This window comes from Pangasianodon hypophthalmus, chromosome 15 (genome assembly GCF_027358585.1).
Source record: "Pangasianodon hypophthalmus isolate fPanHyp1 chromosome 15, fPanHyp1.pri, whole genome shotgun sequence".
NCBI lineage: Eukaryota > Metazoa > Chordata > Actinopteri > Siluriformes > Pangasiidae > Pangasianodon > Pangasianodon hypophthalmus.
This window is the reverse complement of record NC_069724.1, coordinates 6,989,927-7,014,953: the sequence shown is the minus strand read 5'-3', so window position 1 is coordinate 7,014,953 and position 25,027 is coordinate 6,989,927. Positions and strand designations below refer to the sequence as shown.

Genomic DNA, 25,027 nt, shown 5'->3' with positions numbered 1-25,027 from the left:
TCCTCGTTAGTATAGTGGTAAGTATCCCCGCCTGTCACGCGGGAGACCGGGGTTCGATTCCCCGACGGGGAGGTTCCACATTTTCAGTTTTACATGTTAAAGCACAATTTATATTGTATATTTATTTTCTTTTGCATGAATGCACAGTCACAGTTTCAAAAAGAGATGCTGAAAACTTGAACACAAACCATTTTTTACCTCTTACTACAATTTTGGCTTTGTAATTTGGGACTATAAAACCATCAGTCTTACTTAAATGGCATCTGCCTTAAAAGATTCTACACTGTTCTCTTAACGTCAGTATCATAACCTTGTAATCTAACCACTGTCTTTGAACTACTGCAAAACATTTACAGCGTTTTGTAGACACTCACCCAGAGCTACGGCTTGGCTATCTACTATCAAAACATCTTTGCTATGTTAGACCTCATCTAAGTGCAGATCAACCTAGTTACCAAGATACCAACCAGCCAGAAACTAACCACTACCCTAATCACAATATACTCACCAGTGTATCCTAACTGTGTTCAAAATACTGCATGTTAATCACTATACAATAATTATTGCAATATATCCACTATAATCCTACAGTCAGGTCCATAAGTATTTGGACAGTTACACTATTTTTGTAATTTTGCCTATGTACACCACCACAGTGGTTTTGAAATGAAGCAGTTAAGATGCGACTGAAGTGTAGACTTTCAGCTTTAATTCAAGGGGTTTAACAAAAGTATTGCATTAACCGTTTTTTACTGCAGCCACCTTCAGTTGCTGCTTGTTTGTGGGTCTTTCTGCCTTCAGTAAGTGAAAAGCATGCTCAGTTGGGTTGAGGTCACGTGATTGATGTGGCAATTTAATAACATTCTATTTCTTTGTGCTAAGAAGCTCTTGGGTTGCTTTCGCAGTATGTTTTGGGTTATTATCCATCTGTACTGTGAAGTGCCATCCTATGTTTTGCAGCATTTGAGTAAATTTGAGCAGAAAGTATAGATCTATCGCTTCAGAATTCATTGTGCTACTTCTATCAGCAGTCACATCATCAGTAAACACCAGTGACCTAGTTCCACTGGCAGCCATACATACCCATGCCATAACACTAATGATAATGTGTTATGCTTTGGATCATGAGTCCTTCCTTTCCTTCTCCATACTCTTCCTAAAATTCTGGTACAAGTTAATCTTGGTTTTATCTGTCAAAAGAATCTTGTTCAAAAACTGGGCAGGCTTTTTTTAGATGTTTTCTAGCAGTCTAATCTGGTGTTTCTGTTCTAGAGTGTTACCAGTGGTTTTCATCTTGTGGTTAACCCCCTGTATTTACATTCATGAAGGCGTCTCTTGATTGCAGACTTTGATAATGATATGCCTACCTCCTCGAGAGTGTTCTTGACTCGGCTAGATGTTGTGAAGGGTTTTTTCTTCACCAAGGAAAGAATTCTGCAATCATCCACTTTAGTTGTCTTCTGTGGTCTTCCAGGCCTTTTGGTGTTCCTGAGCTTGCCAGTGCATTCCTTCTTTACCAAATTGTTGATATGGCCCCTCCTAAAGTTTCTTCTATCTCTCTGATCTGTTTTGGTTTTTTTTTTTTTCAGCCTAATGATGCCTCCTTCACTTGCATTGATACCTCTTTGGACTGCATAGTGAGCGTTCCCACGAACAGCTACCAAATACAAATTCAACACTTGGAATAAACTCCAGACTTTTTATCTCCTTAATTTGTCATGATATAAGGAAGAAACAGGCCACACATGGCCATGAAACTGCTTATCAGTCAAGTGTCCAATTATTTTTGAACCTGTTAAAATGGAGGTACTATGACTAAAACAGCTGTAATTCCAAAATGATTTATGCAATATTTTTGTTAAACCCCTTGAATTAAAGCTGAAAGTCTACACTTCAATCACATTTTGATTGCTTCATTTCAAATCCATTGTAGTGTAGTGATGTACACAAAATTATGAAAATAGTGTCACTGTCCAAATACTTATGGACCTGACTGTAAATGCTGTATCCCAACCAGCAGCTTCAAAATAAGCTGATAAATAAGTTTAAAATGGATTAAAGAACATATAGAATGTTTTTCAGTTTTTGATACGGTTCTGGTGCATGCTGATTTTGGCTACATTAAAGAACCAGTCACATGTCACCTGAAGAGGATAATGTGGTCCAGGGTAGTGGCTACTAAGTGCCACTTGATCTTCTGATCAGTACAGTCGTCAACCCCCCCCCAAAAAAAATCAAATGATAAACACTGAAGTGCATGCATACAATTTACTTTCTTAAAGGTGACAATTCAAAATCCACAAACCCACACATATTTTATATTTGCTAATTCATACATACACAGTAGTACTTCATTATACAGTGATACGTGGCAAAATTGTCAAGCTTAACGACAACAGAATAAGACTGTGGACAAAAAAGTGCTAGCAGTACAAGAGTATGGAAAGCTTGGGATGTTAAGAAGTTTAATTGTACGTTTCTTGGTTATCGCAACCAAGGTGGATTGATTGTGAAACAGATACTAAAGGCAATTTTGTCTAGATGAAGCAGTGAGATAAAAAAAAAAAAAAAGAGCCTAAACTGGTCTTAGTGGCAGAGACAGAAGCCGCAAACCGCAACTGTATTTTAACACTTGAGTATACATTGATATACATTTCTGTGATTTAGATCAAATCCACATGTGCACTGAATCAGTGTGTGCTTTTAGTAGGTGGTCAGACTAGTGTTCAGAATAATATCTTAACCTATTGTGTCAGTTTTGCCATTTTTAAATACAAATGTCAACTGCTGTCATGCACTACAGTATTGCACCTGAAAATGCAAGCAGAATTAGGAATACAATCAAGATATATAGAATTTTTATATAATATAGTCATAATTTGTTCTTTATCTTTTTCTCGAAGAAATTTTTCTTTTGGTCATCTCCCAAGTGCAGTGGACAAACAGAAAATTGTGCAGTCAGTGGAAAAGTAAAATGAAGCTTATTGTGTCTAGATTATTCTTCACACAATCACAACTGTAACTGAACAAAATGAAATGATGAATATGAATTAATACGAAAAATGAATAAAAAGTGACATGAAAAACCAACAAACGTCTCTAAAATTTATTTGCACTTTTACTTGTGGTGTACATGCTGATTTTTTTTCCCCCTTCAACATAGGGTCCGCAGGCCCATAGGAACTGAGTCACATGCATAACAACTTTGGTATTTGAATGTCTACTGTGTCTGCTGACAGAATGTTCAAATAACTTAGCACTGTACAGAGAGAGAGAAAAATCACATTCTAAAAATATGAGAAAATATACTTAATATACATAAATATACTGTTGTCATTTTCTTAAGTGGGAATGAAATGTGCATAGCTCTCTTTTACATTGATCTTGTAGTGTAGTTTTCATACTCCGACACGTCTGGAGTAGGTTCATCAGAATGCAGATAATGCGATAATGAGATCTCATGACTAAGCCAATAACCAGAAATCAGCTTACTATGATTCACAAATGAGAGCAAGAGTTGTCTTTGTGGCAACAAAACCAAACTTTCATGCACTTTCAGCAAACCTCTTTTTGTAAGAATAACACGAAGAATGAAACAGAAGTTTATCAATGCTCAACGTTAGGGTGCAGTGCAATTTAAGCTACGCATGCAGGAACATTCCGTAAAGAATGAGGTTGAACAGTATTTCTGTTGGTATAAAGCCTCACAGTGCAATAAACAAATGCATATATACATTAAAACGTCATCTTGACTTGGGCCTTTTAAAGAGACATCATAGAAGACTATGCATATTAACAAATAACTGTTTTTAATAGTCGCTCCATTTATATTGACAGGCTGTTATAGAAAGTGGACATCAGTGCTCTCTGAATTTGTAATGTTGCCTCCATTGGAGATGACTTGCATATTTTTATTTGCAGTCAAATTACATGCTAGATTGTCAGCTATAGTACTGTGCAAATGTCAGAGACCACACTTTTGTTTTCAATCAAGTGGCAATTATTGTTAATTATATGGTGGCAAACAATAATGATGGCCTTTGTGTAATTTTTGAACAATAACAATAATGAACAATAATGATGGGGAAAAGTATTTAACAGAAAATTACACAGATCAATATTTTATTTGTAATATTACAATATAATATATACAATATAACTTTAATATTGACCTGCATAAATACACTATATGGCCAAAAGTTTTTTGGACACCTAACCATCACACCCATATGTGCTTTTTGAACATCCCATTCCAGATTTAGTCCCTCTCTGCTGTTAGAATAACCTCCACTCTTCTGGGAAGCCTTTCCACTAGATTTTGGAGCATGGCTGTGTGGATTTGCCAATTTAGCAAGAAGAGCATTAGTAAGGTCAGGCACTGACGTTGGGCAAGAGAAGTCTGGGGTGCAGTCAGCATTCCAGTTCATCCCAAAGGTGTTCAGTGGGGTTGAAGTCAGGACTCTGTGCAGGACACTTGAGTTCTTCCACTCCAACCTTGGCACACCATGTCTTCATGGACCTCGCTTTGTATACGGGGCATTGTCATGCTGAAACATGTTTGGGCCCCTTAGTTCCAGTGAAGGGAAATTGTATTGTTCAAGCATACAAAGACATAATAGACAATTGTGTGCTTCCAACTTTGTGTCAACAGTTTGAGGAAGAACCACATATGGGTATGATGTTCAGGTGTCCACAAACGTTTGGCCATATAGAGTACTGCATGGGTGTTTGATTGAAAATAGAATTAGTGTCCTGTACTTTTTGTAATTATTGTACAATTATTTGATTGAAAACAAAAGAGTGGACTCTGACTTTTGCACAGTATTGCGTATCCAAATTGTTCAGCCAATTTTTGGAGATTTTTTTGTGCATAAGCTTAATTATTCCCTTTTGGCCAATATAATTCCCTTTGGACACCCGCACCAAAGTGGACACCAATTGGAGTACGTTAAATAAGATTATGTGCTCTGTCTTGCTACTATTTTGTTCATTTCATGACAGCTTACTAATGTAACTACTTACCCCAAGTTTATATCATAGACCTCATGTTTAGCAATTTTATCAGGTGAACCCCTCATATATTTTCTTACTACAAGGGAAAGGCATCACTATAGGACCACGCAAATGGGTGTTAAAAAAAAAAGTAATACCCTTGTACCAACACCATACACATTGATTTGTCAATGTCTCTGCTGTGCTAAAACACGGGCAACCACCCAAATAATATCAGTTCAGTGCTGGTCCTATGGTGGTCTCTTTACATTGATCGATTGGAGCTGACAAATTATGCATAGCGACAAATGAGCTACAGTCAGTAATATAGGCACAAAGCGTATCTCCCATCCTTGGTAGATTTAACTAATAAACTGGCAGCTGAGTCCTAACTTGGTATCCATATGACATGTGGCACTCACAATTACCATTCTCTGGACTGGTGATGGCAAATAAGTTCTCTTTAGGTATTCAAGCAATCTCATTAACAAATAGCATATAAACAAAAGCATGTACAGCTTATGGGGAGGGAGCCAGCTTCCTACACACCAGCTTCGTTTTTCTAAATAAGCTGCAGTAGTCATACATTGAGTCATGCAATAAATAATGTAGTTACATCCCGAATGCTAAGTTGAATAAATACAGTCTTTCATTTATGCTTTGAAAGAAGTCAAAGAGTTGGAAGTCTGTGTACAGTTCAAGGTGTTAAATCCAGGCAGTGTCACCCTGCCAAGATTGTAAATGTCATTGTCAGAACCCTTGTTCATCCTCTTCACCAGATTCTTCTCATAGAGCAGAGGGTGATAAGCTCCCATAGTACAGGCTATGTCTTTGAAGTTCTGATAGTAGTGGCAGAGCTCGGTTCTGCGCCGTGAGGGCAGGAACTCGTAGACATGGACCACGTCGCATAGTGACATCATCAGTACTGTCCCTGGGGAAAACAGGAGATGTCTTTACAGAACTGGTGATCGCAAAGAACTGAATATGTTTGCATTGTGTTTTGTTAATGTTTTGGATGAGCAAACATTTCTACTTAAGAAAATTTCAATCAATGTAATGCACATTTCATTTTTCTGAATTACAGAAAAAAGTAGGGACTTGTGTGAATTAATACACAGATTGAATTATTAAAATGTAGAGCTGGAGGTTATAAGGGTAGTGTTGGCATTCTAACAGAAACCTGTAGGTTTGACTGTACTGTTCAGACTCATAACAAAAATTCTGTACAATAAGAAAATAATGTTTGCTGTGTACATTCCAAGCTAGATTGCTCATTTGAAGGTACTGTGCAACTTCAAACATATGCTACATTTGCTAATTAGGAAATCTACAAAATATTATGGACTGATGTTTCGTTTTGAAAGTCAGTATGATTTTTTTGTTTCTAAAACAAGTGTGTAATTCAAGGCTTCAGCATTTGTCATTATAAGAAAAGTACCTAAAGAATAACCAATAACCAAGTTGTTTTTCCTATTGTGTCGTCAGTACTGTAAGTACCGGTAAACCTGAACATTGCATACCTAGTAGGCCTGAGGAAGGTGGGTTCTTCTGAATAGGCTCAGCCATGTTGTCTTGCAGCCGCTTCCAAAGCTGCCATTCCATGCTGGGATGTAGGATATAAAACGGCTGTTGAGGGTGCAGCTTTCTGTACTGCTGATATTGTTTAAATATTGGATAATCCGTCTTGTTGTACCACTAAAAAAATAAAGAGAGGAACATTCAATCATTTACCTACATCTTTTCACCTTAAAAATTACTGTTCTCTCTGTGAGCAGCTTTAGTTGTGTGGTTGTAATTTCTGTGCAGTCTTTATCCATGGCACAGAATAAATCTAGGATTATTTCACATAAATTTCTAGCACTAAATTTTCAGTGACATTTACATTACAAACCTTACTGATTAATTCCAATTTTTTTTTTTCAAAACTATGGAATAGTTCTCCAGATAAGAACTATGTAACTAATTGATAAAATTTGACAATAAAAAGTTAGTCCTGCCCACTAAAATGTATGATAATTGTTAGAAGATGCAAAACTTATTTCTGAAAACTAGTCCTAGGATTTTTGATATTATTCATCATAGAATAAAACTAAGTAATTATATATATAAAAAAAACATCTTGAGATTTGTATACAATATGGTACTGTGTAGCATCTATCTGATACGCATGCCAATCAGTTTTACAATCAGTACTAATTTACTCAAATAGCTGTAACTCATGATTGCTTGCAGGGATTCACACTGATATTTGAAAAGCCATCTTCAGTACAAGTACAAAGTTTAAATAGCTGTTTGGGCAAACTAACAAAGATAAATTAAATATCATTTTTAATTCCTGGTTGCAAATCCTTTGCAGTCAATGACTGCCTGAAGTCGGGACCCCATTGACATCACCAGACACTGGGTTTCTTCCCTGGTGATGCTCTGCCAGGCCTTTAATGGCATACAAATGAAGAGGAAGTAACATGTTTACCTCACTGAGGTCAGAGGAGAAAGGTGCAGGATCCCAGGCCACTAAAGTTCCGCTGCTGTATAAGGAACTGGACAGGAAGTGGTGATCTTCTGATGCCATCACCTTACAGTGAAAATGTCATTAGATTTGTCCTGTGTTACACAATCATTAGATTTTTTTTTCCTTTGGAGACTTTAGAAATACCTGAGAATTGATCAGGCGCACTGTAGTTTTAGAGCCCACGTCTTTCTCAAAGCCCAAAGTGGGTGCAGCATTGAATCGTACCACTGCATCATGGGCATCTGGAAACAAGCATAGCATAAGCTGGATTAAAGCTGTGGTGATGTTTATTGTCCTGATGATATCTTAGGATTTAAGACATGGGATTTGTGTCATACACTGACAAATGACTGATGTTTAATTGAGTGAAATTTTTTTGCAATTTTTTTTTTTACTTTATGCATGATTAAATGCTATTTTTGGATTTGGAAGTGAGAGTTATTGTGCTTTATTTTTTTTTTTTATTATTATTTATAATCAACACAGTTCCATTGGGACTATCAGCACTTGCTCTCAAACACATGTCCAAAATTTGAATGCAAAATGTCAAGCTTTTGTTAAGATATTGCCACACTTTTTTCAGCAGCCCTCCCAATCTGTAAATGAACTCAAAGCTTGTTTGTTAACATGAGATCATGTTGCTAAACATATGTGACAAGTTTGGTGTCAATATGTAAAAACATTGCTAAGATATGCCCTAATTTCCTGTATTGCAACTTTGGGATGGTCTCACAATGCTATGAACCAAAGTTCATGATGACTGGACAAAATTTGTAGAAGACACGAAAGAAATTGCTTTCGTTAAAATAAAAGTGGTCGACTTTCTGTTTGGCAAACCACAAATTTGGTACATCAAAAACACTATTCATTCCAGGCAATAATATGAAAGAAGAATCATGATTTGATGTTGAGCTTTTAAAAAGTTATGAGCAGTTTTACTAATTTGTGAATTATAATGCTGCCTAGAGGTGAAGTTTAACAAAACTTTTTGGAGTCTTGTAGTCTCAAACACTTTTGGAGTCTCAAACACTTACAAAGTTTGGTCTGAGTATATCACACTATTGCTGAGATATGCTCTGACTTTCTGTTTTCTGACTTTGCGTTTGCGTGTTATGGACAAACCAAATGTTGGTCTCAAATTTTTTTTAATGCAAAAAAAGACTGAGTGTAGGGTTGAAAAATCTGAGCACACATTTGGCTCTGAATTAGTAAATAATGAGGGCATTTGTTAAAGACCACATTGTGATAAATATATTTTTCTTTCTATTTAGATAATTGTATACAATTATAATAGTATTATGATTTTGTCTTGAAATATTACTTCTGTTTTCCAAATTATTACAACTTTATTTTCAAAATCTTGTATTTTTATTTATTTTTTTAAACAGTGGCCTTAAAACACTGTTGTGAAGTGAATCGAATCATAACTGGAGTATATTGTTACAACCCTAGTCTTCAAGACGGTGGACATTTTGCTTATCAGTTTGAGAGAGGCTGGTGTAAGAACGACTGTTTACAGCTGCTATAAGAATTTATAAAAGGAACTAACTTGATTTGTGGATGTAACTATAAATGAAACAGAAATAATAATGAATTAGCTACAAAGCTCCTGTTTAAAAAAAAAAAAAAAAAAAAAACACCAAACATGTTTGCTGATAGATTATGTTTGAATTAAGTGAAAAGTTTCATTTAAGTGCAAATTTATTTAATGAAATTGTTCTCTTAATTAAGATAGAAATCATACACACCAATCTCTTTCCCTAGTCTGGAGTTTCGCAGAGAACCTGCAGACGACACAACAGCGCATGTTTTAAATGGGCCAAGTGCAGAGGTCAGGGGTGTTGCAGGCAGCTGAGAGGCCCAGAGAAATTTATTAAATGGCTCCATCTCTGGCATTAATGTGGTAATTTTCTCCATCTCCTTAAGTTGGCACAGGAGCTCTGGGCCACTCCGTTTTTGTCGTCTTTTTCCACCTTCTGAGTTAGAGAGATTCACGCCATATTTATTCATCGCCTAAAAGAGACAAAGCAATTATAACAGAAATAAAGGGAAAGCTCAGGAACAAAAATAATGGTTTAAATGTTGTTAGGGCTTGTGTTGAAGTAACAGTCACTTCATCCAAAGAGTCAAATCATGTCAGTGGTACACATGTTGCAACTGTGTTTAATCTCTTGCAGATTATATGAATAGATTATTGAGGGTAATGTTAATCGTGTTTCAGGGAAATTATTTTTGAAATAATAATTAAAATTATATTTTAATTCTTTATTTTGTACCAGTACACATTATAATGTTCAGGTTTTTATGAATAGGAAGTCTGCAGACTTATGCCCACCACCCATAAATATGTAATTATATATGAAATTATATGGAAAGTCACAGTAAAAACAAATAAACAAACAAAACTGTAAAGGTTTTGGTCAAGCATTCTCTCTCAGTCTAACATTCATCATATGGGTATTATTGTGATATTTCCTCGCAGCAGTAAAGTTTTTTTTTTTTTTTTTTTTAAAGGTTTTTGATATCAGATTATATTCAACTTCAATTATCTTTACTTAACATTGATGTTAACATAGGGCCACCATCTAAAACCAGAGTTTTACAACACATGTTAAAACTGCTTTTCTTCAAAACCCATTTTACCAGAGTAGATTATCATCTGACACTGCAATTCTTAGTCAGCAAGCTCTTGACAAAAATGCCAAATCATTCTGAGGTCACTGTTTGAAGTACTTACAGTATAATGCATTATGTACAGTATAATAATGAAATTGAGTGCCTGCTGATTCGTTTCAGTAACTGCCTTTTACTTCTGGCACTCCTTTTAAATTATCTATGGCAATTCCATCTTCTGAATCCTGCACGCAAGTTTTCTTTAAAACAATTCTCATGTAATTATTCTTCATATTGGCCTAAAGTTGGAGATGTTCCACCAGAGATCTCACTCTCTCATTCATCTCTCACCTGATAGTTCTGCACCACCTTCCTCAGCCTTTTGTCCAGCATGCTGCTGGACATCTCATCATTCCACATCACTCCACCCGCCCCCTTGGTGACAGAGAAACCTTCCCTTTTCTGGCGGGCTATGTCTGCTCTTTTTCGGGCCCCCAGAACAGTCTCCAGCGCACGCCTCAATGGTCTGCCCAATAGCCAGGCGAAAAGCCCATGTCGCTCCCTTTCTTTGCTCCCTGAGTGCTGCTCCTTTTGACTTGCCTCCACTGAGTAGTTTAAGGATGAGAGGACAGGAATAGGCTTTTGAGGATCTCCAGGAATAACACCTGGGAGCTTTTGAGGGTCTACATACATCGGTTTTGATCCACCCGCTCCCCGAAGCACCTGTAATTGATGGATGAACAAAACTGAATTAAGTTGCGTTTTGCTGTTATTTTGTGTAATGCCTCTGAAATGTAAGCTGTGAATGTGTGTACTTTGGCACACAGAGGGGAAGTAAATAAACGTACCTTTACAATGGAGTGTGCCCTTGGCTGTGCCCGAGTCCTTGCCCTCACCCCAAAGATGGCATCAGTGACAGGTACACTGTTTTCAGCACACAGTGTATACAGTACAGCCATAGTCATGCAAAATAGGGTCATGCACAAAACCCCTCGACGGGCTCGACGCCTCAACCGCCAAAGCAGGCTAACACGATCCATTGCAGCACCTGGGACCTAGGAAAGACACAGATAATCATCAAATGAATTTACATCTAGGACATACATGTTGGGTGTTAAATTATCAGGACAGCATGAAGGAGAAAGTGGACCATCAAAAGACAAAAAAAAAAAAAGGGGGCTAGATATGAGGACTTCTTTTAAGACACCGTTGTGACTTTCCCAGTGTGAAATTAGGTCTATTATAGGTCCATTTACTTATTTATTTTTAAGATATGGTGAACCTGTAGTGCCTTTTGTTTACAATATTAAACCTCTGTAGCATTATTTTAAAAATTTGTTTACAGTTTTATACAGACAAAAATGCACATTGTTTTGCATTATGATTCAGAAATAAAAAGGAGTTGTTTCAGGGGTATTTTTTCTTCATTCAAATTTTGTTCAGAATTTTCTAAAAATATCAAATCATAAACCCTATGATGGTATTTTAGGGCCACTTTTTAAAAGGGCATTCAGAGCATTCTCATTCAGGTAATGAGAATTAATTTGAATCTAGATACAGCATTAGCTTTCATAGTCTATTTGTTGGGCAAACAAAGCCGCAGGCAGCAGTAAATGGACTGCAAGCTAGAACGTGCTTAATTTACATGTTTGATTATTTGTAAGATGAGATCAGGTGCAGATTTACGCCAAGGCAAGGTAACACAGAGATAGACCTTTTGAGAGAATTCAGTTTAAGCCTTAAACCAACAGAGCTGCTCTGACCATTCATGTAGACTGACACTCTGGAGCAGGTGTCTTCAGTCTGAGGAAAACAATATATATACTATACCTCATAATTGCTCCTATTGTCATGGAGATTGTGCTCTCAAGGGTACATATTTTGTACCTTTTAATATGCATCCCTTACCTGGGAATGTATGTATACACTGTACTTGTAATTATCAAGCTCTCATGAGTTAAGAAAACTTCAAACCATTCAGTCCAGAGGGCTCCCTGGACTGAAGTTTAAAAACTTTGCCCTAATTGGGTTTTAAAGAGCCGCTATATTTACTGTAATCATTTACTTTTTTTTTTTTTTGGGAAAGAATCATTTACCAATAACTTTACAGCAAATAAGGTGACAGGGTTAAGAATTCACAGAGGGGAAGTCTAACCATAAGTGACCAACAGGAGTCAGACATAACAGTAGAACTGTATCATAAAAGTAAGTGCAGTGGGTAGTATTACTGCCTCAGAGCTCCATATGATCTACAAGCAAAAACAAATTATGCATGTTTAATATGATAATAGAATCCTGTTTTCTGTGAAGGCTATATATCAAGTGACAAGTATCCTGATCCTCAGGAGAATCTTGGTAAATTGTGTGTGTGCCATGTTTGAGCACGCAGGGAAAGACGTGCATCATGCGGTTGGGTGAGGAGCAGAACCCCCCAAAAAATGAACAGTGAAAGAATAGTTAGATTTTCTGTCTCAACTTGTCCTTGACTAGGACTTGGTTGCTATGAGAACAGAAAGTTTAAAGCGAGGTTAAGTCTATAAATGTTCATGTAACAGGATCTTCAAGGCATTTGGAGCTGTTGGGAAAATAATGAGAGTGTTTGAGTAACAGGATATTGGTGACTAGACACTGGGATATACGCAGAAAGCCACAGAAAGTTAGAGATAAAAGTATTTAGTACACTGAGTTGTAGCATTATGGTATAACATTTGAGATGTGGCCATCTATATTCCAAAGTTCTGTGCCTGTTCTTTGTTAGATATGACCGGTGTGGAAAAGGCAACTAACAACATGTACTCTTGGTACAGTACTTGATTACATAGTTCACAGTAACAGCATTTTTTCAATTAAATCACAGTACTTTTACTGTTACAGAGTATTAATGCAACCTTCAAAGACTGTAAGCCAATTAAAAGACAGTATGTGCAAATTTTAAGTAATTCAATTTCCAAAAAAAATAAAACAGTGTCCAGCCAAAAGTCTACACTTCAGACACCGAATGCTCACTCAGCAGCAGCAATGTCTCAGACAGTAGAGACAGATGAGCATCCCTGGACTTGTTTATCAGTTTTGTTTATCTTCAGTTGTAAATCCTTCAAAGGAAACAGTGATACACTCACTGAGCATTTTATTAGGAAGACTATACTAATACTGAGTAGGACCTCCCTTTGCTCTCAAAACAGCTTCAATTCTTCATGGCAGGGAATTCCACAAGATATTGGAAACATTCCTTTGAGATTCTGGTCCATGTTGACACGACTGCATCACGCAATTCCTGCAGGTGCACCATGCTACCACATCCCATGCTACCACATCCCAAAGGTGTTCTGTTGGCTTCAGATCTGGTGACTGGGAAGGCCACTGAAGAACTCATTGTCATGTTCATGAAACCAGTTTGCGATGACTTTGGCTTTGTTACATGATGCATTATCATGCTGGAAGTAGCCATCAGAAGATGGGTAAATTGAAGGGATGCACATGGTCAGCATCAATACATTCCCCACACCATTACACCACCTCCACCAGCCTGGATTGTTGACACATGAATTCATGCTGTTGGCACAAAATTATGACCCTATCATCTGTGTGTCTCGGCAGAAATCCAAATTTTTCTGTATTGCACCATTCTGAGTAAATTCTAGAGACTGTTATGCTTCACAGTCCCAGGAGAGCCACAGTTACAGAAATACTCAAATCAGCCCATCTGGTACAAACAATCATGCCATGGTCAAAATCACAGAGATCCCATTTGCCCCCGTTCTGATGGTTGATGTGAACATTACATGAAGCTTAACATAACTGTTAAAAATGCATTCCTCAGATAAAGAACATTTTCAGATTGATTGTAGACATATAAAAAATCATTTAAAAATTAACTGCAAAGTTGTCTGGTGAAAACATACTTATTTTCTCAAATATCATATTTGGATCCCCAAATCACTTTGCCATTATTCTCCAGAAACTCACAAATAAAGGTTGAAATGATGGAACTATCAGATTTGCCTCTAAAATAACTTTACATGATACTGGTCCATCTTTTACGCTGCTGGCTGTGCTCTTCATTGCTTCCAATATCACAGTTTATCATTGTGCATTAGGACAGACTGAATGTTGATATGCTTGTTGAAACCGAAAATGACCACAGGACATGGAATAAAACGGTGAATAAAATGGTGAATAAAATGACTCAATCATGCTGAGCAGGGTATCGGTATGACGCCATGTGTCCACTGAAAATATCTGACATCCCAACATTTTTTGACACAAATTTTGTGCAATTTGAATAATGACATTCTATTATTTATCTGTACTGGCATGGTAAATGTGATTTTTTTTTTTTGTCCTGAAAAAACAATCTCTAAAAAATAACTTGAGTAAACGTGTGTATTACAACGTGCACTGCATGACTCAAATAGAGCTGTTTCCTGAAACAAAAGGTGGTGTTGCAGGGAAATGTAAGAAAGATTTCTTAAAGAAAAGTCTTAAAACCTTTATGTACAAGGCTTCATAGTTTGAGATATTTAAAAATGTATTGTATTTAAGTAAGTTAATTAAAAGTGTAAGGGACACCACAATAAGTTTAGAAAATTTCAGAGGCTTTAAATTGTTAAAAGCTAAAGATTTAAGAAAAATGGAGAAGTGAAAGAAAAATGCATTTTTGACAGGAAAACTACAATTACCATATATTCATATATAATATTATTTTAAACATTCATAAGCAAAAAAAGCATAGCTTAATGTCTTGAGTAAGTCTTGTAATATATGCTGTATCTGTCTGTGTGGAATTTAAAGAATTTTAAATATGCAGGTACCATAACTCTGACCAGAATAAAGTGGTTACTGAGAGAGAGAGAGAGAGAGAGAGAGAGAGAGAGAGAGAGAGAGAGAGAGAGAGGGGGCTTACCATTTAATTTGTCTCACACCTGCATAAGAATTGGACCCAGGATCTTAAATACCTTAAATAAATTAAAGTTTATAAAATTTGTAATACCCTTGTCACTAAAATTACCTCAAAAAAGTTATCTCCAAAAGTTTGAACGTAATTACATTGTGCAGGCTGTATTAATGAGCCAAAATGCGACAGCGCGTCTGGTATTCAGTCAACCAAAAACATGCACGCTTCCTGTAACGCTTCCTGTAACGCTTCCTGTAAGGAAACACTTCTTTCCTTCTCAGGAGAACCTCCTTGCTCTGATGCTATGATCTAAAAGTATAATTTACTTCTAAAAGTAGCTGTGGAGGTAGGGGTGTGGTCGAGCGCCGGTTTGTGAATGGACGGCAGAGCCAGGAAAAGTTAGTGGTAAGGATCTTCACCTGTGCAGGATTTTTCTAATGAGTGTTTTGTTTTCAGGGAGCGGCAGTAAGGATAAAGGATGAAGAGGGGAGAGATGAGAGCCACGGGTGAGAGAGAGGAGTAGCACAGAGCAGAGTGTGTGTGTGTATCTGTGTAGGAAAATAAAATTGCTGAAAAGTGAAGAGAATAGTGAGAGAAAATAAAGAGACCCTTTTGAGTTGTCATAAGCCTGTCACTGATCAGCTCATTTCCAGTCTAACCCATAAGAGCGTCACAGTATCATGAATATGGAACAAAATCTAGTGTGTGTATTGGGTCTTACGGGAAGGAATTTCCTTTGATTAGATTGAGGAGAAGTGGGCTCACTTCCTTATTGTAAGAAAGAATGGCCCATTTGAACCCTTTCTTGCATTATTTAAAAAACATTTAGAGTATAGGTGGGTTTTTTATTACTTAAACATCTTTTTATTATTGAATGTGATATGATTTTTGATCTTTTTAAAAATCACCTTATTATTATTATTATTATTAGTAGTAGTAGTAGTCCATTAAAAAGTAATTAGATTGTCCATTAAGAAGCAAATAGATTGTCCAAAAAACTTCTACCTGAAATAAATTTGTAAAAATTCTTCCAGTGTGTTTATAAACAGCTCTTAGCTAAAATTTTTCAATGTGATTACTGAAATCATAGATCATTAAATATTACACAATTTAGGAATGTTGCATGATGCATCCTATTTCAGAGATTAAAAAATTCATCAGTAAAAAAAAAAAAAAAAAACTAAGGCATTCATTGGTAAATTTGGAATGTAGAAAAGTTCATGGAGACATAGACACATAGGCAAATATTCTAGAGAGCAACAGACACTAGGATAATGGTTTATGTTAAATTTCAGTGATTCGAAAGTGATTTACATCTAATTTACTGTCCATAGGTGTGGACACTATGTATGAGTCAGTCGTGTCAAGTCTGTTCCATTTAATTTAAAATGACTTGTACAATTTTAAAGGTGAAAGGATAATAAAAACGACAGGATGATTTGGCAATTCTGACCTGAAATGCTGGTATCTGATGTCTTTTATGCTGTGTCTAATTGTGTTATTGGCTGACATAACACAGCTCATATACATAAGCACGGAAGCTTAGCTTGGTCCCTGTGAAGATGTCAGTATAAGATTAATGTCAGGTATCAGCTGATGCTTAAAGCTTTGATATCAAGATCATACCAAAAATAGACAAAATTAAATTAAATTAAATTAGAGGAGCTGTTGGAGCTTCATAAAGAATGTCCTACTGGGCAGAAACTCAAGAAAAGCCCAAGGACCCCCTGGAGAAATTATAACTTACATAGATTAGATTATATCTTAGAATAGTTATATTTCTTGTTTCGACTCATCTTTGACTAGACCTCGGTTGCCATGAGAACAAGAGGTTCAAAGCCAGGTTAAGTCTATACGTTTTTATGAAACAGGATCTTCGAGGCATTTGGAGCTGTTGGGAAGTATTTAGAACATTGAGCTGTAACATTATTGTATAACATTTGCAGTGTATTGCATTAATATATTTTGCAAGTCACTTTGCTTTGGTTAGCAGCATGAATCATGAAATACATCCAGATCACTGTCGTTTGGTGTCATCTGTTCGTTAGTGCAATAAAGTACACTAGGCTTACATCACATAGTATCAATGAATCCCTATTAATTTCAGATTCTGCTCGACAAAAAAAATTTGAAAAAAAAAAACTTTAAAAAATTGAAAATGTTTTAATACCTAAAAAAACAGTAGGTATTAAAAGTTTTTTTCAATTTTTTTTTTTGTTTTATTATGAACTTGGAATTTAGCTTGAAATTTTTTAATGGTATTTTTTATTAAAAATATCTTTTACGTGTTTAGTGATGTTAGCTAAAAAATAAACCATTGACATGGAACTCAGGGAAAGAATGGTATTTTATTAAAACTTAACTTCAAATGAAATAAGTCCTAAGAGTAGAGATCAGGAGAGCGTGTCAGGATAAACGCAAATAAATGCACATACAATGCAAATAGATATACATACTGTCAATGCAAATAAATGCAGAAAACAGAGGAGTGGGAGAAAATGGTGACAAAAACCTGGATAGACAAAGAACATTAGCAAAGCAAAAACACAACAGCTAAAAAACATGACATTAAGGAACACCACAATAAATGTGAAAAAATCAGAAACACATCAACATTAACTCAAAACAGAAAGGGTAGGTCTGTATTGAACACCACATGCTCGGTGCTGACTGGATAAATCACAGGACTCACATGGAAAAAGAATCACACTTTTCAGTCAGTTATCTACATTGCCATGAAAATGTATTTGCCCCCTTCCTGATTTCTTTTTATTTTTGCATATTTGTCACACTTTATTGTTTCAGATCTTTAAACAAAATTCAATTAAAGGCAAAGACAGCCTGAGTAGACACAAAATACAGTTCATTTCATTTATTGAAGGAAAAAGTTTATCCAACATCAACTGGTCCTGTGTGAAAAAGTAACTGCCTCATTAATTACTCAAACAATTAACGAGACTTTCATAAGTTATCGGATAACAATTGTTCCTGCTGAAAGGTGGCACAACCAGTTATCAGTCTGAGGAGGGCAGTTACTTTTTCACATGGGTGATATAGGTTTTGCACAATCATTTTCCTTCAATAAATGAAATGATCATTTAAAAACTGATTTGTTTCTTCATGTTCGCCTTGTCTTATTTTACATTTTGGATATGGTCAGTTATGGTCAGATTTCATGGGTCAGAGTCTCACTTCCACTGATTCTATTGTGGCTGAGATTAGAAGTGAGCCCATTTCCTTATTATGTTAAATGTTAAAACTAACATTTACCACGTTCACAAATTAAGCCTTATTGTGCATATCCCTAAAACAACCTACACACAAATTAATAACATCATGAGCATGATCCGTGTGTCATGAAGCACATAAAAAAATGTCATATTTGTAAAATGATCTGTCTTGGCAGTAAGAGTAACATGTACAAACTAGCAGCACAAGATTTCAGTGATTATTTATAGCTGCAGTTTTTCTAGTACTCGAAGGCTGCATGCAGATGTAAAGAGTAAGATGTTTTCTTTTGATGTGTGCATGTAGCCTTCCTGTCCTGGCAAACCACAGCTGCAAAAGCTTGAAAGCTTGGTGTGGAAGCATGAAAGAACTCAGGAATGATATGTCCTGTGCATTTAATTCTGATCTTACTGTTCTCATTATAATGGTAATGTTGTGACATGTTGTGGTCAAGTTAGACAAGCTGAATTTTTGTTATACTTTGTTATGATGTTGTACCTGGAAAATTAACAAACTTGTTAATAGAATTGTAAGTGAACACTAACTAGAAAAACTATTTTCAGTTTCGCTTGGCAAGTTGAGTGTGACGTCTGAATTTCCATATAGTTGCATCTTCCTTTACTCTTTTCTGTTTTAAAACCTCCAAACTGGTTTATAGTCCAATTGACTGCTGTTTTTTCCCCACAATCGAGTGCAGTAAAATGAAAATATTGTGCTTTGCAATCCTGTAGGGTTCATCATGCCGGTGAACTCACAGCATGAGTCAGTTGTGTCAAGTTTGTTGTGTTTAGTTCAAAATAAAATATGTGAAATTTTAAATGTGAAAGAATACTGAGAAAAATGACAGGATGCGTCGACCTGAAATGCTGGTTTCTGATTTGGGCACAAATTATAAACTGATTTTTTTTAACTGTGTTGTTGGCCAACATAACACAGTTCATGCACATAAACACAGAAGCTTGGTTCCAGTAAAGATGTCAGTATCAGGTCAGTGATGCACTCAGCTGAAACAGTATCAGTATTGTATCTAAAATAGACAAATGGGTACATCTGTTTAAAAAAAAAAAAAAAAGACCATCAACCCTGTCCCACTTCAGAGAAGACCTGGAACCTGAGGCCAGCGATAAAGAAGTCTCCACTGACCTCATCAGCCTTGCTGCCACTGTGACCCTCACCAGTAAAAGACAAAGGAAAATAATGAATATAATGTTTGTTGCCAATTACTCTAACAAACCTGAAAAGTATCTTTATAAAATCACATTAATATTACTCATAAGATGCTCAGCTCATCTGGGAATAATAAGCTGTACTAAATGTATTGTAAATGGCTGGTATGTGAAACCAGTACCAACAATAACACTGACCTGTGCACACACTTGCACAAGCGTCAGTAGAGGTTCCCTAAGCATGTGACAGTATTTTTCATTATCTATCCCCATAAGCATTGTTCAGACACAGTATAATGAAGATTTAACTAGGATTTGAAGATTGTATATGATCTGGGTCAGTGGAATTAACCATTGCTAAGTAATGACCACGACATGAAGGTTAAGCAGATAATCACTTACAAGAACAGGCTTGTTAGTGATTCCAGATAAATTACAGCCAGTTTGTTTGAATTAAGCAGGTGAAGACACTGAACTGAGCATTCAGTTTGCCCAGAGATTTAGTAGTCAGTAGGCCTGGCTAATCAGACATATCAAGATAAAACACTCAGCCTTCCATGCGTATTAACACCATTTTACAGGGATGATAAGATTTGTCCGTGAACCACCTTCAGAACTGACACCACTGAGGAACACAGGTTTTGTGCGTATCCGGTTTTCACTGAAATCCTGCATCTATCATTCGGAATGCTAACTGCACCAATGTGCTTTATTATTTAATAAAAGGATGTGACATGCTCAGAAGCGCGAGACTGTTTATTTTACTCTAAGGGTACTATTACACATGAGGAAGAACAAAATGCGCTCTTACCTTGTATCCCATATTCTTCTTAAACCGTCTTCTTTTGTTAAATAGCTATTTGAGTCTAATACAAGCCTGCCTGTAAATACTGTTTTTTAACAATTCATCGAGCAGTCCAAACGGGGCGATACTGGAACAGGGAGATCCATTTATATCCTAATGAGAGAGAGAATAGGCTCCATGTCGGGATGCTCACGCACGTTTCGTAAGAAAGAAAAAAAAAAAGAAAAGAAACATCACGATTTTGCTTGCTGTCTTTTCTCCATAGCTGACACCCTCTAGTTTTATTATCCTGTCAATTAAACGCCTTATTGTGCTGCATGGTATAAATCCGCCATATTTATTTACCCTCTGCCGCTGCGCAATCTGATTGGCAGAGTGAAGTCTGTCTTTCCTTCTTTCAGCAGGTTCTGCATTTCTGCATTTGAGGTTACATTGCATTTACATGAGACAGTAAAGCAGTGAGCTTAGGAATTCATACTGTTCAGAATTCTGTTACTGTGAAACATATCATTTACAAGTGAAACATACTATATATAATGCACTAATCTTGTGTGACAAATTTTATTATTAAACCTATCTACAAGTATAAAGTGTGAAACTAACCATGAGATTATACTGAAAGTGTGTGTGTGTGTCTGTGTTTTTTTGTGGGTGTGTGGATGTGTGGGCGGGTGGGCGGGTCAGTGTGTGTTCAGCAAATGTGCTGACAGTTTCATTAACCATTATACACCTTATTTGGGCATGTTCAAGCAAAATATGAACGCTGAAACTTTTAAGCTTTCTGACCATAACTGCTGAGTTATATTCACTTGCTCTAATACTCCGACCATGTCATAACCAATGAAGATAAACATGGAATTTTGTTTTTTAGATAAAGTTTAAAATAAAAGCAAAACAAGTTTAATATATCCAACCAGAAACCAAGAGGGATGCAAACTTTTGAACTCAACTGTGAGTGTGTCTAATAAGTCACTAATATATATATACAGTGTTTAAAACCAGCACCACTGCTGTGTGGAATTCCCCAAAATGAAATAAGCCACTATGCGTGGTGTCAAAAATATAACTGAATAGCAAAAATTGTTTATACAGTAAGTGAAGAATAAATTATGGTATTATTCCTATCCTATAATAGTCCAGCCTGCACAGAGATTAGCCAATGATGCATCAGATACTTACCTGGTAAATAAACCACACCTCCTCATTATCATATTAAGTGAGCAGATTAGGAAGTGTGAGTAACTTAGGAACTAGATAAATTACTAAAAAGTGAGGAGTTAACAAAGCAAGAAGCCTAAAAGATAAGTGGATTAGTAATATAAAATTATTTTGGATTTATTTTATCAGCTGTTTATTTAATCGCTTTATCCTGGTCAAGGTCGCAGTAGATCCAGAGCCCATCCTGGGAACATCGGGCATGAGGTGGGAATACACCCTGGATAGGATGCCAGTCCATCGCACAACACCATGCACACACACATTCGTTCACACCTATGGGCAATTTATCTTAGACAGTCTGCCTGCTGGCATGTTACTGGACAATGGGAGGAAACCAGAGAACCTGGAAGGAACCATTGTGAATATGGAGAGATCATGTACTCCACACAGACCCGAGTTTAAGATCGAACCCACTGTATAAGAAATAATATTGTAAAAATAATTAATTTTTTTTCTTAGCCTATAATCAGTTTTGTTTTTAGTTATATTTCTGACTCATTAGATTAATGACCTCCACTGCAAAGTTATCTTAAACATCTTTTAAATATAGGCAAATTGATCTAATATCAGAATTAGAGACTATTAATTTGTTTTTCTAGAAAGTTTTACTAATTTAACAATATCTCATTCTATTGCCAGATAATTTGGCTTCTTTCGAGCATTTATATCTTGCAAGAATAACATTATCTGAATGAACGTTATGGAACATCTTGCCATGTTAAAACAGTCACTAGGAAATTTTGACCATACAAACAGTTCTTGATAAGTGTGGAAAGAATTGGTTACTGGGGGCTATGTAGGTCTTATGACAAGACAGTGTTTATGATATAAAAAAGGTGTGTGGTTGTCACAGTAAATAAGGAATAATATATGGTGGGGTGTGCAGTTACAGATAAACAATCAGTGACAGGGTTGTGTGATATCAAGTTGGTTATTTTCCAATAAAAGTGTTTTATTCTGCAGCAATTGGCAAACAGTTACAATTTTTATTAGTTAAAGCATGGCATGTCAAACATTTTATTCACTTATAGTTCTGTTTAATGTTGTGAAACGAGTTAGTTTCTGTTATCACTTACTTTATGACAGCTGTTCTCTCACCAGTCTCTCATACTTTTCCGCCATAAAATTCCCTGTGCAGGTTGTTACTATAGAAACAATAATTTACTACAGTGAACACACTGATATAAACCTTTCAGCTGGAAGTGTATTATTTTTCATATAACAGCATGGTCTGGAGTGTCTTATTATGCTTAGACCACATCGATTTGACAATGATTGCAATGTTTAATTATTAATAAGTGACACGTGTGCTCTCTCTCTCTCTCTCTCTCTCTCTCTGTTTTCAGTTTCATGTGCTTTATTGGCATGACAAACAATTGTACATTTGTATTGCCAAAGCAAGTATAAAGGAAGGGTAGTGTAAAAACAGGATGTTCACTGATTGATAGATTGTCAGATAGATTGTTTGGTGTGTGTTTAATTTTGGGGTAATTTTTTTCTCAGATGTCTATGTATTTTGTGCATTCTGTTAGGAAGTGCAGCTCTGTCTCACCTGTGTTTTGGTTGTGGTGTAGGCACAGCCTTTCTTCCTGTGGGACCCATGTTTTCCTGTGTCTGCCTGTTTCAATTGCTAGGTTGTGTTCAGCGAGTCTGTACCTTGTCAAGGTGGTTCTCAGTTTTTTTAATCTGTCACTGTGTACATGTAGGTAGTCTGCCACAGTGTACTGTCTTTTTAGGGCCATTACTCTGCTGTTGTGTTTGGGTTTCCCAACAGGTGAATCAGTTTTGTTTCATATGTATTGTAGACCATATTAGGCCAATTAGACCAGATTAGTCTAATCTGATTTATTTGACATTGTTGTTCTGGTGTAAAGTGTCAGTGTAGCGGGGGTTAGTAGGTGTTGGTGATCCTTCAGGGCTAAAGATTCGGACCAGCTGAGAGATGAGTCTCTTTTCCTTGACTGACTCTTGGTAGTGTAGGGCTTTGTAATGAGAATTTGATTGCCTGTTTCAGTATTTCTATAATTAGTGGGTATTTGCCTAATTCTGCCCTGCATGCATTGTTTGCTGTGTGCCGATGTACTTGTGGGATATTTTTACAGAATTCTGCATTCAGGGTTTCAACTGGATGTTTTCCTCATTTGGCAAATTCTTGATTTGTTAGTGGACTCCACACCTCACTGCTCAAATACTGATCCTAATATTTTCAGCCAGATTCTAACAGCAATGTCTAAAGGACATTGTCTTTTGATGGCATTAAATTCCCTGTGGGCGTTAACTATCTCTCTCTCTCTCTCTCTCTCTCTCTCTCTCTCTGCAAAACACCGTCACTGTTACAAAGCGCTTACATTTGAGACTCCTTCCATAAATATTAAATAAATGTCTCATAACAAAAAAAGTCACCACATCAACGATTATAAGACCTATTCAGACACAAGCACGATCTCGTTATAGCTGGTCTTTACGTATTACCATAAACAAAGGAACATCGATGAAGACACGACAGATCTTGACCATATTTAAGCAATCTGACTGCGTCGATTGCCAGCTGGTTCCATAGTGTAGCGGTTATCACGTCTGCTTTACACGCAGAAGGTCCTGGGTTCGAGCCCCAGTGGAACCACGCGTCTTTATTTTTTCGTTATAAAGTGAATACAAAAGATATTAGCATTTTTTGAGAAAGGTTATAGATGCAATTTTACAATATACTACATGGAGGCTACATGAACTGACCACAGCCTTCAATTTCTTAGTAATGTAAATAAGCGCCATGTCATGGTAGAGCATGTAGCACGTTCGACACGTTCGCGGGTTTTGAAAAAAAAAAAAAAAAAAAAAAAAAAACCTAGTAGACTAGAAATACTCCGAAGGCAAATATATAGTTCAAACTCAGAATTAGAGAAACTGTGTCAGTGAGTAGCCCGTCCAGTCAGTTGAGGACGAAGGCACTGAAAATGAAACAAAATTCTAGCTGAAATACAAATAACCAGTTAACTTGCGTAACTTATTTTGTCATAGTATATACAATAAATTTATTAATATATCGTAATACAATTTGTGTTCCAAAGATTCCCAAAACATGGATTTCCTGATGGCTTTGTGAGAGCCTGTAGATAGAGAAAAAACAACTGTGGAGATGCCGGGGATTGAACCCGGGACCTCATACATGCGAAGCATGCGCTCTACCACTGAGCTACATCCCCACGTGACAAGCGCAGGACTGGCGAGAGGACTTTAAAAACCTGACTGTGTTAGTGTTATCTGAACTGAACTGAAAAAGTAAGAAGCAACAATAGTCTAAATGACAAATGGGTAAGTAATATTAAAATGTTTATAATTTATTATATCGACTGTCTGAGACTGGGACAGGGCCACATACAATAGATATACACATTTTGCTGTCATATGGTGAAACGGTTCATGTATAAGGCAGTGGCAGGGCGCCCCCTTGTGGTGTGAAAAGAATAGAAACTGCAATTTAGGTAACTGAATTAGGAAAATAATGTAAGTAATCTGAGAAGAGCACTAAGAAGAGGTGATCATGGAGCGCTTATATCTATCTGGAGTGAATACAGAAGAGGAGAGATGGACCCAAAATG

At 36.5% G+C, this 25,027-nt stretch overlaps 1 protein-coding gene and 3 non-coding genes across 4 annotated transcripts; 2 read left to right on the top strand and 2 right to left on the bottom strand.

Annotated features, from left to right (window-relative positions):
• trnad-guc (transfer RNA aspartic acid (anticodon GUC)) lies at positions 1 to 72 on the top strand. Its single transcript has one exon. It is a non-coding gene; the product is annotated as a tRNA-Asp (tRNA).
• Positions 73 to 2,254: 2,182 nt separating this feature from the next.
• On the bottom strand, positions 2,255 to 20,638 carry st6gal1 (ST6 beta-galactosamide alpha-2,6-sialyltranferase 1). Its single transcript, XM_026938988.3, has 8 exons — positions 20,217 to 20,638; positions 10,966 to 11,172; positions 10,469 to 10,840; positions 9,253 to 9,517; positions 7,649 to 7,746; positions 7,466 to 7,567; positions 6,513 to 6,687; positions 2,255 to 5,923 (listed from the first exon to the last, which is right to left on the bottom strand). The coding sequence occupies exons 1-8, from the start codon at positions 20,226 to 20,228 to the stop codon at positions 5,646 to 5,648; spliced, it is 1,509 nt and encodes a 502-aa protein (XP_026794789.1). The 5' UTR covers positions 20,229 to 20,638; the 3' UTR covers positions 2,255 to 5,645.
• Positions 20,639 to 23,978: 3,340 nt separating this feature from the next.
• On the top strand, positions 23,979 to 24,051 carry trnav-uac (transfer RNA valine (anticodon UAC)). The gene has a single exon. It is a non-coding gene; the product is annotated as a tRNA-Val (tRNA).
• A 508-nt stretch (positions 24,052 to 24,559) lies between these two features.
• Positions 24,560 to 24,631, bottom strand: trnaa-cgc (transfer RNA alanine (anticodon CGC)). Its single transcript has one exon. It is a non-coding gene; the product is annotated as a tRNA-Ala (tRNA).
• Between the last annotated feature and the right edge of the window lie 396 nt (positions 24,632 to 25,027).